This window comes from Panthera uncia (assembly GCF_023721935.1).
Source record: "Panthera uncia isolate 11264 chromosome A1 unlocalized genomic scaffold, Puncia_PCG_1.0 HiC_scaffold_16, whole genome shotgun sequence".
Classification (NCBI taxonomy): domain Eukaryota; kingdom Metazoa; phylum Chordata; class Mammalia; order Carnivora; family Felidae; genus Panthera; species Panthera uncia.
The window spans coordinates 23276802-23292652 of record NW_026057576.1 but is presented as its reverse complement, the minus strand read 5'-3'; the positions used below and the strand labels follow the sequence as shown (position 1 = coordinate 23292652).

The 15851-nt window shown below is 39.2% G+C and overlaps 1 protein-coding gene across 4 annotated transcripts in view; it reads left to right on the top strand.

Moving 5' to 3' along the window:
* LRCH1 (leucine rich repeats and calponin homology domain containing 1) overlaps positions 1 to 15851 on the top strand; it is a 202073-nt gene that overhangs the window by 89507 nt on the left and 96715 nt on the right. For all 4 annotated transcript variants that reach the window (XM_049646939.1, XM_049646938.1, XM_049646940.1 and 1 more), the window contains exon 2: positions 10725 to 10869. In XM_049646939.1, the coding sequence (XP_049502896.1) occupies positions 10725 to 10869 (145 nt within the window). The remainder of the gene's footprint in view (positions 1 to 10724; positions 10870 to 15851) is intronic.

The window sequence follows — 15851 nt, the reverse complement described above, 5'->3', positions numbered from 1 at the left end:
CTTATTTTTGTAATGTTTATTTATTTTCAGAGAGAGAGAGAGAGAGAGAGAGAGAGGGCGCAAGCAGGGGAGGGGCAGAGAGAGAGAGGGAGAGAGAGAATCCCAAGCAGGCTCTGTACCATCAGCACAGACCCCGATGTGGGGCTCTCAGGAACCTAGAGATCATGACCTGAGCCAAAACCAAGAGTCGGACGCTTAACTGACTGAGCCACCCAGGCACCCCTAGTTGAGGTTCTTCTAAAGAGACCCCTGCCCACCTAGGTGCGAGGGGATATGGGTTGTCCAGAGAGGGCAGGTGGCCCCAGACCATGCTTCCACCTAAGGAACTGTCTCTGCACTGTGGCCCCAGGAGTGACCAAGCAAGAGGGTAGAGAGGCCAGGCACAGAGCATCCCTTCTCAGTCTTTGGAAAATAGTAGGTCCTATGCTTCAGCTGGTGGGCCGGGAGGTTAGATTTATATATGAAGGACACCCATTTCACCCAGTTATTGAAATATCATGATGAGTGCTAATATTCTAAACTTAAACTCTCATGATGGCATGTTTATTGTTCAGCTTGAAAAATATATCATGTGGTCTTGGCTGGAACAAGACACGACTTGAACTTCCAAGCTTGGGCCTTTTCTTCCGACCAGAAAGCAAGACACCACAAATGAGGTTCCCAGCTGTACTGGTCTGTCAGCGCTTCTGGCGCATGGCTGTTGTGGCTGATAAGTCAGGATGTTGTTGCTGGACTGCTGGCCTCATCCAGTTCCTCCTGAGGCACCACTTTCCTTTTTTATACAAAAACAACATCGTGCTTCTGACGGTGCTGACTGCACACCAGATTCCATCGACTGTTTTTCTACCCTCCCCTGCTTATTTTTATTCATTTGGCCACTTTATTTTGGGGATTTGCAAAGCTTGTTTTGGCCGTGGTGAAACTTATTGTTTTATTTCTGGCTGCACAAGCTTTCATGTCAGTGCTTCAATTAAGAAGCGGACGTGGGGAGGACGTGGTTCTGGGGTTCCGGTCTGCCGCCCGGGAGTGTTTGCACAGAACGGTGGTGTTGCGTGCTCCTCGGTGCAGGGCTAGACCCCAGGGTGCGTTTGCAGCAAAGAAGGACAGTGTCCAGCTTGGGGTGGGAAACAAGGCACTGATGCACATGCTCTTTCTGGAGAGAATTTTTAGGAGACCTGGTCAAAGGTCACTTACTTTTAGTACAGAGTTGTGAGGTCCTTTTATGTCTTCTGATCAGGTATCTGAAATGGATCTCTTAATTTTTTTTTTTTTTAAAGAGATACCCAGGGGCGCCTGGGTGGCTCAGTCGGTTAAGGGTCCAACTTCGGCTCAGGTCATGATCTCACGGTTCGTGGGTTCAAGCCCCACGTCGCGCTCTGTGCTGACAGCTCGGGGCTGGAGCCTGCTTCGGATTCTGTGTCTCCCTCTCTCTCTGCCCCTCCCCTGCTCACGCTCTGTCTCTCTCTGTCTCTCAAAAATAAATAAATGTAAAAAATAAATTAAATAAATAAAAAGAGATACCCATATGAACAGCTGGCTTTCCCTGCATTGGAGTCCTATGAAGCAGAATCAGTAAGAGTTCAGAGCAAGGCTTTCATGTCATAGCTGCTGGTTTACTTCTTACCTTGTTACGTACTAGCTCTGTATCCTCAGGCACGTTACCTAGCCTCCCTGAGCCTTAGTGTCCACACATAACTGAGAGCTGTAACAGTACCTGCCTCACTTGAGTCTGGTGAGAAACCAATGAGGAAAAACTTAAATTTCTATGATGATAGTCGATTCATGTTACATAAAAATCCCTTCCAGGTCAGATTTTTGCTGCTCTGATCAAACACTCAAACTAGTTTTTAATATACTAGTGGAGAATAATTTGGGGGAATAAAAATCTAATTGACCAATAGTTAACTCTATCAAGTCAGGTTTCCTTTTCCAAAGTAAGATTCCTGGTAAGGTAGCAGTGGGCACTCCAAACCAGACCTCTCCTGGGCCCCCTTGTCTGCCCCTAGCTCAGTGCCACCTGTTGGAGAGGCGTGGCTTACGTAGGGAACCTGAGAGGCTGGATCACCTACTTAACTGCATTTCCCCTAGAATAGAGGGGTCACCTGGACATCCAAGGTATCCTGATGTCAGAGCCACATCCTAAAATTTATAGCCATGGGTCCCAGGCTTCAGGATTTGAAAAAACTTTCAGGTGATTACAGTGTACCAACAAGGCTGAGAAATAAAAAGGGCAAATGTTTTATTTAGGAAAGTAGCCCATAAGCTCTACCACTTTAGAGGTGGCACCTCTATCTATTTATAACAGAATTAGAAAAACAAACAATAAAAATTAATATGCATTCTTCATCTATATTTATCTCTACCTCTAAAAGCTTACTTACTGTCACTCAGACCTACTGGGTCCTTTCATAGCTCCAGACCCATCTGCCCAGCTGGATTTGGTTGCATTGCAAGAGAAAGATTCTAATTTTCTGCTTAACACTTGCCTAGTATCTGTGAGCCCTTGTTGTTTTGTCTTTCCTGGGTTGGAGAACCTTCATTGCTTCCATCTCAGTCTGTCTGTGATAGTCAGTGGGACCGCTGGGCTCCGCTGCCTTCTGGCATATCTCTGTGCTTTCCAAGGCCAAGTTAGCGATGTTCACAACTGTGTGACGCTGCGAACTGACTGTCCTCTTACAGATTTCATTACAACAGAGTCCTAGATTTCATTCTTCTGTTGCTGCTTCTTTGCTTCCTCCTCCTCCTTCCCCTTCCCCATCTTCCCCCTCCTCTCCTCCTCCTTCTTCTTGAAGGATCAGACCTTGTTTTATTTCTTTGCTTTTGGCTAACAGGAGAGATTTTGAAAAAAGTTTGTATGTTATTCCCCCCACCCATATTTATAATTGGGTTATCTACTCTGGATTATCAAAGTCAAAACATCATAATCCAGACTGACTTCAGCCCTTCTGGACAGCTTTCCAATGGTGCTTGTGGATGCCCAAAGGCACAAGGTGACTTCTGCATTAGCCTGAGTAAAGCACGAGAAAGCACACGTGCCTGTTGCACCCTTTTTCTGTCTTCCAGTAATAAAGTTAATTGCAAAAATAAATGATGCTCAGAGACAAGTAGGAAAAGTAAGTCATGGCTCTGAAAACCATTCTAAACTCTGCAATGAACACAGTGCTTACGTAAGTTTCGCGTAATTACCAGTTTAGGCCAGGATTTCTACTTAGCAAGTTTCCTGTAGCTGTTTCCAGAATTTAGCCCGTTAGCTGACATATTGTTTTCAGTACTTTATTTTTTGAACATCATGTTTATAACTGTCTTCCCTTCTGGGTCCATGCACAGAACATGCTGATTTTCTTTTGTGATTGCATTTTGGACAAATGAAAATGCAGTGAAGATTAATTGTCATATCTTCCTAACAGTGTAGCTGAGGGATTCAGTCAGGCCCTGGAGTTAGATATACTTAGGTGTGAGTAGAATTGCTTATCTCTGTGCCTTTGGGCAAGTCACTGATGCCTCCTGAGACTTGTTTCCTCAGATGATGGGAACACTGCTCCTTGCGATGGTTTATTTACTTATTTTTAAAACAATTTTAAATTTACTTTGAGAGTGAGAGAAAGAGAGAGAGCTGGAGCAGAGAAGGGGCAGGAAGATAGGGAGAGAGGATCCCAAGCAGGTTCCAAAGCTGTCATCATGGAGCCTGAGCCAAGCAGGCTCCAAAGCCCGATGGCAGACTTGAACTCACAAAGTGTGAGATCATGACGTAAACCAAACCAGGAGTCAGATGCTCAACTGACTGAGCCACCCCAGTGCCCCTCTTTGGGATGGTTTAAACGAGGTACCAGATACAAAACTCCAGATACGATGTGTGGTGTAATGGATGTGCTCAACGGATGGTGACGTGATTTACCCAACTGGATTTTAGCTCTTTATTTTATTTATTTATTAAAAAAATTTTATTTCTGAGAGAGTCAGAGACAGAGTGTGAGCAGGGGAGGGGCAGAGAGAGAGGGAGACACAGAATCGGAAGCAGGTTCCAGTCTCTGAGCTGTCAGCACAGAGCTCCACGCAGGGCTCAAACTCACAAGCTACGAAGAGCTGAAGTCAGACACCTAACCGACTGAGCTACCCAGGCATCCCTGGATTTTAGCTCTTTACATGTGTCTTTTCCTTTTTTAGCTCAATTAGAACATCTTCCCTTCTAGTCTATTCTAGGTTTGCCTCATCTCACTTTTCAAATGATAAACTCACTAAAAATAAAAGTAAGTCTGTGCGGTTTTTGTTTCTCCAGAAACCATGTACTTAGTATATATGTTGATAAGTAAGTCGATAATTAATCATATGGGTAGTGAACTTAAAAAAATAAGAAAGGAAAACTTTTTTTCCTGTTTTTCAGCTTTGTTTTAATTTGAACGATGCTGATCTAGGCAACTGTTTTTATATAGGCATTGAAAGAGTCTGAGCTGTATGCAGATTTTGTAATAAATTTCTCCCCTTTTGATGTAGAAACTGGAACACAGACCCAGGATGATAGGGAGCACAGTGCCTAGGTAAATTCTCACTAACCAAGTAGACCTGGAGGTCTGTTTGGGTGGCTAGCAATGTAGGCTAGGGCATGGCAGATGCCCAGTGTTTATACCTTGTGACTTTATTTAAATTTTTTTGATGTTTATTTATCTTTGGGAGACAGACACATCATAAGTAGGAGAGGGGCAGAGAGAGGAAGACACAGAATGCAAAGCAGGCTCCAGGCCCTGAGCTGTCAGCACAGAGCCTGACATGGGGCTCGAACCCAAGAACAGTGAGATCATGACCTGGGCCGAAGTCGGATGCTTAACCGACTGAGCCACCTGGGTGCCCTTCTTGTAACTTTATTTATAATGAATAGCCTGAGGCCTTTCAGAAAAAGGATTCCGGAAAAAATACCTCCAGAACTGCACCATTAAAAACAAGGATTAAAGAGGAGATACCAGATACAATTTAAAATGAGGGCGATTTACGTTTTACCAGATATGCTTCCTCTTCTCTCAGCAGGCAGGACTAAGAGCATCTCTTCAGAAGTTCTCACCAGCCCTTCATTCAGCTCCTTCTGGCATGTGAAGTTAGGCTGCAGGAGGAAATTACGGAAGGAAAGTGCTAAAGCTTCCCTTCCAATCTGGAGATTGTGGAGGAGACTATCAAAAGGGTCGAGAGCATATCATCTCTTTATTCTGAGTAGTAACAAAGATACCAGACTCAGACACCAATTAGAACATTATTCTAACCGTAACTGTTCATGATGATGCTATTAGTAAGTTGAGACCAGAATTAAATATAGCTTAATTTATAAGCTATTATATCATTTCTTTCTCCTGCCCTTGCATTTTCCCCACGTGTGAAAACAGAGCACTCCTAAAAGAGGTTATGTAATAAGAATATAGATTTTACAATGAAAGGACAAATTTATTAAAAAGATGTGCCAGTATTTGTTACATGTGGGTTTGCATTTTATCACTTTTTGTGATACTCCACTGTTGCTATTGATTACTATGATGAAGCAAAACCACTTGGATTGTGAGTACTTTTGACAGAAAACACTTGAATTCTAAATACTTTTTATTTATATACAGAAACCTGAGATCTGAAAAGAGCGTTAGAACATTTTCAGTTGCATATACTCTTGAGTTTACGTATCCAGAAACCTAGACCTGGGAAATTGAGTAACTTTCTCAAACATATAACACGTGGTTATAGATTTAGAATTGATCTGCGCTCTGGTTGGGGTGGTTTCTATTATTGATTTGGTATCCCATGATCATTTAAAAGGTTTATAGTTGAGGTGCCTGGGTGGCCCAGTTGGCTGAGCATCTGATTTTGGTTTCAGCTCAGGTCATGATCTCGTGGTTTGTGAGATGGAACCTGTGTCAGGCTGACGCTGATGGTCGGGAGCCGGCTTGGGATTCTCTCTCTCTCTCTGCCCATCCCCCTGTGCTCATGCTCTCTCTGTCTCTCAAAAATAAATAAATAAGCTTAAAAACAATAAAAAATAAAAGGTTTATAGTTATATGACAGCATTTCTACAAAAATGCCTATATCTTTTTTTTTAAAAAAAGCATTCATGACACTGAAACTAATAACATTATTATTATTTAAAATAGTTACTGAGACATTCAGCTTGATAGTGCCATCCTAGCAGTCCTCAGGAAAGGTAAAGTTTTGAATGTAAACTGGAGCATCAGTAGAAATTTGAGTTGAATCCGAAGGAAAAACGCACGTAAAAGTTTTCTGGCAAATTTCCAGCACCAGAAGCACAAGAAGATTGCCATGTCCAGTAGAGAGTTTCAGGAAGAAAGAATGCAAGACTTTCGGAGTTTTTTTCTGTCGCGATTTTAAACATTCGTGAAAAGAAGCTTGCTCCTGTATTTCCCTTAATTAAGAGCATGGGACTTTGCGGTTTGCTCTGGCTTCTCAAATCTCTTTTCCAATGAAACAAAATTCTGCATGTAGAGAAGGAAGGTTGGTACAGGGGTGCTTGGGTGGCTCAGTTGGTTAAGCGTCCACCTCTTGGTCTCAGCTCACGTCATGATCTCAGCTCACGTCATGATCTCAGCTCACGTCATGATCTCAGCTCACGTCATGATCTCCACAGTTTGCAAGATGGACCCTGCATTGGGCTCTGCACTGTCAGCGTGGAGCCTGCTTGGGATTCTCTCTCTCTGTCTCTCTCTCTGTCTCTCCCCTTCTCTCCCTCTCCCCCTCTTTCTCTGACCTTCCCCTGCTTGTACTTTTTCTCTCTCACACAATAAATAAATAAACTTAAAAAAAAAATTAAAAAACAAGAATGTTGGTAGGAAGTTGTATATGTGTATACATACACAGATACATATACATAAACCCATATATGTATACACACATACATCTGTATATATACACATATGTATATATACATAATCCTATATCTGTGTATATACACACAGATTATATATATATGTGTATGGAATTCATTTCTATATATAAAATCAAATAAGCAATGCACTCACATTTCTAAAGCCACAGCCGGATGTACAGTTGCGGGAATCTCCCCCCACACACCTGTCCTCTCAACAAGAAATGCTTTCTCCAGAAACAACTACTTCTACCCGTTTCTTCTGCAGCTTCCAGAGATAATCTATTTATACTTAAACAACTGTGTAAATATTCACTTACAAACACAAATACTGTTTCTGTACCAGGCTTTAAAAATATATATATAATATGTCTGAGAGACTGTACCAGATCAGCACAAATAAAGCTGCTTCATTCATTTTAATGACTGCATAGTATCAGCACTTCATTATGGAATATAATGTTTAATATTCTGTTACACCACATGAAATAGTAACAGTATGTTAATATTGATTGATTTAATTTTAGTTTTATTTATATTTATTAATAGCATATTAATGTATAACCACACACCAATATTTAACTTGCTCTCTATTTTTTGTTCTTTCCTGCCATGCTAAAAAATGTCATTTGCAGTCATATGAGTTTATCTGTAGATGAGAAAGATTTCTAGGTTGAATGAAGTATGTACATTTGTAATCTTGATCGATTTTGCTGACATGTTCTTCATTTACATCATGTCCTCAGCATTATAATGTGTTTATCAAGCCATTTGATATTTACTAGTCTACTAGGTGAAAAATGTCCCATGTAGCTGTGATTTACATTGTTCACATTTGAGTCAGGTTGATCAGTTTTTCATATGCTTAAGAGCCATTTATATTTCCTTTTCTGTGAGCCATCTGTTCATTTCTTTTCCTTCTTTACTTCTTTCTTCTTTCCTTCTTTCCTTCTTTCCTTCCTTCCTTCCTTCCTTCCTTCCTTCCTTCCCTCCCCCTTCCCTCCCTTTCCCCTCCCTCCTTTCTACCTTCCTTCCTTCCTTCCTTTTTTTTCCAGAGTTTCAAACTTACTACCATTGACTGTAGAAGCTCTTTATATGTATAAAAAATTAGCCTACTGGGTTTATGATTTGTAGGACTTCCCACCATTCCTTGACTGTCATTTATGTTTTTGGTAGAATTTTTGTTTGTTTTAAAATGCCTTAAATTTTGTTATGTGTTGATTCATCAGTCTTGTGTTATGCCATTCATAGGAAGGCTTTCTCCATTCTAAGATCATAAACACAAACTTCCCATGTGTTGTTCTAGTGCTCTTATGGCTTCACTTTTTAAAGGCAATCATTTAATTCATTTAGGATGTATTGAAATAAAAGGAGTGAAATAGGTCATCCTTTGTTTCAGCTGACTATCCAGGTTTCTCAAACTGTTTACTGACCCTACCTCTTTAACCTATTGAATTGAAATGCAACCTTGACTGCACACTTGATTTCCATATATATCTTTGACCTATTTGTAATTTGTTCCCTTGACCTTCTCACCTGCCCATCACACTGCCTTATGATGTATCTGTTAATCCCTAGGGGAGCCGGTGCCCCTTAGAGCGCCTTTTGTTTTGAGAAATACCTTGCTATTTTTGCATTGTTATTTTACCATATGAACTTTAAAGTCAACTTGTATAATAACCTCAGCAAATCAAAAAGTATATATTGTAGAAGTCTTTTTTTAATTGGGGATTCATTCCATTATACATGTGTAGCTTAGGGAGAACTGACACTTTTTTTGATGCTGTCTTATTTACTATCAGGGAACATCTTTTCAATTGTAACCTTTCTTTTTTATTGCTTAGTAGCATTTCAAAGTTTTCTTCATATAAACTTTGCATGTTTTGTCAGATTTCCAGATGTTTTACTCTTACAATAAATTAGATTTCTTGTGTTGTATCATTTTGCTAGTGTGTGTGTGTGTGTGTGTGTGTGTGTGTGTGTGTAGGCTATTTTTCAGCATATTCATTTTCTACCCTGTACCTTTTTAACATTTGAAATAGCTTTTCTCTTGATATTTTTGGGTTTTCTGGGAAAACAATCATATTATTTGTAAATAATGATAATTCTGTCTTTTTGTTTCCAATTTTGGTTCTTCTTTTCTTTCCTTATCCATGTCAGTGGCTAGTATCTCCTGAACAATAGTAAGTTGTGATAGTGGTAATGATGTATTGTCTTGATTTTACTGGTAATATTTCTAGTAGTTCAAGGTTTAGCCATAAATAAAAGAATTCTCTCTCTCATGCGTGTGTGTGTGTGTGTGTGTGTGTGTGTGTGTGTGATTATGTAAGAAATAGCCAACTCTTCTTTTATTAAGTGATTGCATTAAGAACAAATATAAATATTCTAAAACAATGTTCTGATTTATGGTGATGATGTTCCACTTGGTAAAGTTGCTAGAGATCACTTGAAATAGGTCAGTTTTATGATATAGAAGATATACTTCAATAAAGTAGTTTTTGAAAAAGAATGTATTCAGTATTTTATCAATACCTGTTAAGTATCTATGGAGGTGATCATAAGCGATTTTGCTTTTACTCTAGTTATATAGTGAATTGTTTAAATAATACAAAATCCTTGTATTCCTAGAATAAATCCCACATAGTTATAGTATGTTAATCTTTTTATGTACTGCTCAATTCTGCTTGCTAATTTTTAAATTTAGGATTTACATCAGTAGTTAGAAGGGAGATTCATAAATAGTTTCTTTTTTGGATACTTGTTAGGTGTTGGTATCAGTACTATACCTTACTATTCAAATAAGTATTTAGAAACTTACCTTCTTTTACCTTGTGTGGAATAGTTTGAATATTAGCATAATTGTCCCTTTAAACCTGCTTAGAATTCACCCCTGAAGCCATCAAGGCCCGTGTTTGTTTATTTATGTTTTTATTTCTTGGCGGATTAGTCAGGAGGATATCCCTTTGACTTCTATTTCGTAAGAGTATTGACCTGTTTCAATATTCTTTTTTTTTTTTTAATGGAGTGTGATTCTTTAAGTATATATGATATATTATTTAAGAAACATCTTCCGTTCGTACTGATTGAGTCCTTCCTCAGTCAGCTCAGCCTGCTTGAGATGATTGATGTCGGGTTACAGTTTTCAAGAGTGGTAGTTCTTTTGTTATATTTGGTTATGTCTACCATTCCCATACTTAGACCTTACGGACTATTCCATATTTTTATTGTTGAGATGGTAGTATTGTAAACCATGCTGTGTGTTTACACTGCTCTATAGACCACCATTAGTAAGGTCTTCGGTACCCTTGGCCAAGAGAGCTCGGTTTTATTGCTGGTCATGTGGCAGGCACAATGCCTGTCCTTAAGAGAGACACCATTGATTTATCTTGGTCTTACACATTGTGGGTACTCAGTGATGCTAGTGAATGAAATACTTGTTTAGTTGTCTGTGTGTGTGTGTTTGCGGAGGTTATAAAAGACATGTTCCAAGAGACAATACATGTTATGAATACAAAACTGAATTAAATAAACTAGATATTAAATATTCAGGTATATTAAGGGATACAGCTTTCATGCTTACCTAGGGGAGAATGACTTTGAAATAATTTTCAGTTGAGGCCTTCTATCTGGGCTGTGTTTCCAAATTAATTAAAAAGCTAAAACTGTTGCAGCAATATTTTGGCTTTTCCGTATAAATTGGGTAATATGCCAGGAAAAGGAAATCAACCCTGGAGTAACAGAGCTACCAAAAATGACCTAAATTTAGATTATGTTTATTTTAAAACATGTTAAGGAAAAAAAGTATTGATAGTTGATAATTGTATTTGATTGTGTTGAAGATTTATTGACAAAACATTCTTTCCTTTTTTCATAGATTTATCTAAAAACAGACTGGTCGAAGTCCCAATGGAATTATGCCATTTTGTATCACTGGAAATTCTTAATCTGTATCATAATTGCATCAGAGTCATTCCTGAGGCCATCATTAATCTGCAGATGCTGACTTACTTAAACTTGAGGTAGGTTGTCTATAAAGATTGTAATCAAATCCGCAGAAAAAGAACCCCAAATAATGATGCTTCTATTTCTATCAGGGTTTTTTCTTCTTGGCAATTCCTGATCATCTTTTGAAGTAAATCATACAAGGATTTTTTAAAGAACTACCTTCCATAATAGATTTGTAGTGCCATTCATACTGTTTTTGGTGCTAGACTTCTCTGAATGTCAATATGACAACATACTAGTGTTTAGTTTTTTTACAGTAATTTATATGGCAGCATTTATACCTTTTGTCTCTTTGGTGCTTGGTATATGGTATTTGGGTATTGGTGTAGTTTTGGGAGGAGGAGGGCTAAAGGAAGCGAAAAAAGAACTTAGAGGTTTTGACCCGTTGGGACCTTGCTGGTTTTTGGGAGTTTTTGTACCTTTGGATTTTCTACTTAGTACTGTCTGAGCCTGTTCCTTTTTGGCCACCTGAGAAAATTCAAGAGCACTGAGCAACTCCAGTAAGATACGAAGTTTGCTGTCTTTGTAACCCCATTCAGTTAGGTCAGCATTTGCTGAGGACAGGCTGGTGGTCTGTGTTGATTCTCTAATTACACACAGCACACTGTCACATATTAATGCCCCTGAGTAGCTCTGAAGTTAAGAAAATAAGCTACTTTAAGGCCTTGGTTTTAGACCTAGTGCTGTGACTATCAGCTGCTCTGCCTAGGTTTTGGCTCTTTGTCTCCTAATTCCTTGACTCATACTGGACCTCAGGAGGGAGACAGAAGCTGTTATATCAAATCTATCTCTGCAAAAAAAGCAAGGTTCCAAAGTTCAAGCCTGAGCAAAGCCTTCACTCATGTCAGTGGCATTATCTTGGTGTGTAAAGAGCAGCACCTGATTAGCAAGGCTTGTGCTGTGTAACAAACATACCAAACTTTAAAGTGCAAAATTCCCAATGAACCAGATATAGCATTAACTTGTGATAGATAATAATGTCAGTTATTTTTTAGTTTTTTTTTTCAGCTGGCCACTGAGAGTTGGGGTCTTCTCTTGCTTTCTTTGCAGTCAGAGTGGGTTTCTGTTGCATTTCATTACATGTGCATATCCTCCTTGGGAGTGAAAAAAAGTCCTACTCATGTTTTTAAGTGGCCTTTACTACTTTTTTGGTAAATGAGATGTAAATTACTATTAGCATAATCTCTAGAGACTCCTGTAGCTTACTTTCAACTTCTCCAGGTTTCTAGTTCATCTGACCATTTTGAGTTTTCTTGAGTGAGACAGTCTAAACTATTTCCGTAACACCAGAATGTTAATTTCCTTGGAATTGCTGGATGGAGCCAACGTAGTGGTGTCTACAGAGTTTGGTTCACTATTTCCCTGAAACATCTGCCCTCTAATTCCAGTCTGCATGGAGGAAATATCCCAAGAGCATATGCAGTTGGTGTGTTCACTTTACTTACCTGTATCTGTCCCACTGTGGCATTTTCACATCCAGCAGTGCTACATGTAACAAATAAGAAGATTTACCTTTGCATTGTTACACTAAGTCCATATACAATGAGAAACTTTTGGGTATAGATGACATAACTCTTCTGGGATAATATAAACTATAGAATTCTATAAATCTAAAATAATCTAATCTTAACCTTTATATTTTATTTATTTAAAAACTTTTTTTAATGTGTATTTATTTTTTGAGAGGGAAAGAGAGAGACAGAGTGAGTGGGGGAGGGGCAGAGAGAGAGGGAGACACAGAATCTGAAGCAGGTTCCAGGCTCCAAGCTGTCAGCACAGAACCTGATACAGGGCTTGAACTCACAAACTGCGAGATCATCATGACCTGAGCCAATACTGGATGCTTAACCAACTGAGCCACTCAGGCGCCCCTATGTTAGGTTTTAAAAGCATTAATATAATTGGTTTTGGTATGATGATTTTCATGTCGAGCTTAGTTGAGAGTAGAGTAACATTGTTGTCTTCAGATGATAGAAAGGATGTATTGAAGTGTGGATTTCAGAACCTTTAAGGGCAAGAACAGAGTCATTGAGACTGATGATGCTGAAGAGGAACAATGTGGGCATATTGCAGACAGTTTTGTGGTGAACTGCTAGGTAATAGGAAGAAGAAAGAAAGAAAGGGGTTGTTGAACACCCAACTCTTTAAGTGTTGTTTTCTATCTGCTTAATTTCTCGTTTGCCTCTATCCTTTTCCCCTTTTATATAGATCACTTTTGTTTTGTGTTGTCTTTCTTTGCTCACATCTCTACGCTTTAATACCTATTCTGTAGTGCTGAATCCTGACTCTTTAAAGGAATTGAGAGCTACATATAGAAAATTAAGAAAAAAAGTATGTCTCTTACTTTTTAGGTGTTGTATCAGGGTATATGAAAACGTAAGTACATCCTCTAAACTCTTTGAAAGCCAGGTCCTGTGTGTGTGTGTGTGTGTGTGTGTGTGTGTGTGTGTGTATGCATGCTTGTGTGTGTGTCTATATATATATATATATACACAAATATATATGTAATTATTATATATAATATATATGTAATTATTTTTGATATGTATATGTAATTATTTTTGATACCCTTTTTTAAATTTACTTCACGAGTATAAATGTGTAACATAAAATAACGTAGGGAAAGCTTTAAAGTGACCAGGAAGATGGGCCCTTTGTTCAATTATAGAGCCTTTAATTCCCAATTTATTGGGTTTAGTTGGAATAGGTCTTCTAAGAATTGGACCATTTGCAATTGAGTTATTTTTGTGTTTGATAGTGATTTGAGGTACAATGTTGTATTTGCCTAAAAGACTTATTTGTAACTTGTAAAATAGTAGATGACTGTCACATCTGTTTATTTGCAAATATATAATACATAATATTACTTGCAAATATATAATGATGCCTGGAAAATACCAGTGGCATCTAATGAAATCATGATCTCTTCTAAGATGTTGAGTGGCATCATCCACACAATAGTGTAGTCTGTGTGAGTTCTTCTCGTGCTCAGGCTCCTACTCCACTCCTCGCCACCGTCATGCCGCTAACCAGGAAGGCATTTAGAATATTGTACTTGTGTGGGATCATGATACATGTCCTGTCCACAATACCCAGGATTGGGCACTGTGGCCTTTTCAGTTCCTTTCTACCCCTCATGAAAATCAAGTCAACGAAATAAAATTTATTTCTTTTTGGGTATGGTGAAGGGGCATAGTGGACTCCCGTTGACTTTGGCCTTTGGAAGAGAGGCTGTCAATCTGTGTACTTGAAAAAGGAGCAGGGGACTCAGGAAGCCGCAGACATACTGCGTCGTAGAAGAACTGAGTTGTCTTCGTGCAGTTTTTTTTTTTTTTTCTGTGACAAATGGGGGATTATGCCACAGAAAGAAGCTTATACTCTAGACAGAAGTGTATCATCAAATCATGACCTCATCACCAGTCTAGAGGTATCAGGGAAATCTATAAATTTTAGAAAATTAAAGACCAACTATAAATTGCTTTTAGGCACACACTTAATGCGGACTCTGTCAGCTGTAGCCTGTTCTGACACAACTTTAGCAAATAGGCATGTTCATCAGACTTTACAAATCAGTACCTGAAGCTGCTTTCTCTTCCATAGTGCTTAAAGGTTTTTCCTCGTATTTCTGTGAACTACGAGTAAAGAGCTGTTTAGATAAAACAGTGTAGAGATGTTGATTTTCAGATTTTCACAGATTGCATGTTTCTATCCTTAAAATTAAACACGGTCTCACTGTATTTTTAATTTTTTCTCTTTTTTAATAAATCACATATAGAACTCACTAGTGCTGTATGTTTTAAAGTAGGAGAGATGCCATATGAAGCTACTTTGCATTGATGGGAAACATCCAAAACTGATCACACCCTGTGGGATATATTGGGCATTTCAGCAGAGGAAACAGCCATAAATATTTGATGGTGATGGTGGTCGGGATGACCACCCGGGTCATCTCCGGGATGGAGATGATGGTGGTAGTGGTGGTGGTGGTGGTGCTCCCCGTTGCCTACACAGCTTCTTGGCTGCAGGGATGTCTCAGAGATGTTATCTCTAACTGTCAATGGCTGCTTAGTGCCAGAAACCCAATTCCTGTCTTAGACTAGAGATGGGTGTAATTAGCACATGCAAGATAAAACTCTTCACTGTGAAATACAGTGAAAAACACTTCAGCGTCTTCCCACATGATAGAAATGTCAGACTCGTGGAAAATGCTAATTTATTGCTGTTTATGTAGCCTGTGTTTGAAGTCTCAGGGCTTTTAATCTCTGCGTCTTGGTGTTCACAACAGAAGGTTATGTTAGTGTAGTGTAGGTGCCACTGTGTTTCTTCCTGTTATAAAGTGTCTTAATCCCAGAAATGTGGCCAAGAACAATAAAAACGATCAAGCAAGAGCTGTTCCTATAGAGAACAAACACTTTGAACCTGAGCTACACAGGAAAGCCTTTCAAAGTTTAAACTCTATTTTAAGGTGCTGGAGAGGCTGTTGTTGATTAGACCCATGGAGAAAATGTACCTTAGGAAAATAGAATAACCCGGACTAGCAAAACGCTTGGCAACAGAGGGGTGTTACGAGTCTAAGACTAGGGACTTTAGCTTAAAAGTTTCATCTCAGAGAGGTTCAGGAATAGAAACTGCCAAAAATGGAAGTTCTTTACAGCATTTGATCATATTGCTTCCAGAACTCCTGGTGAGTTGGTTTTACTTTCCGAGGGTGAAACACACACATCAAGAGCTGGCTTCTTCATTAGAAGCCCCCCTGTGTCTATCAGTCTATTTAGGAATAGTTTCTGAGGCATTGCCTGTGAAGGAAAGGGCAGTCTCTTGAACAAAATGTTATCATACCATAAAAGGAATCTGTTTTGGATGCTTTTTCTGAAGCCTGGCATCCTTTTTGGCTGCTAAACAATGTGCAGAAAGAGCCAACTTCCTGATGGCCATATAACCTGTATCCCTACATTCCTTTGGTGGGGTGGGGGGGGCGGTTTGGGGAGGTCCTTCT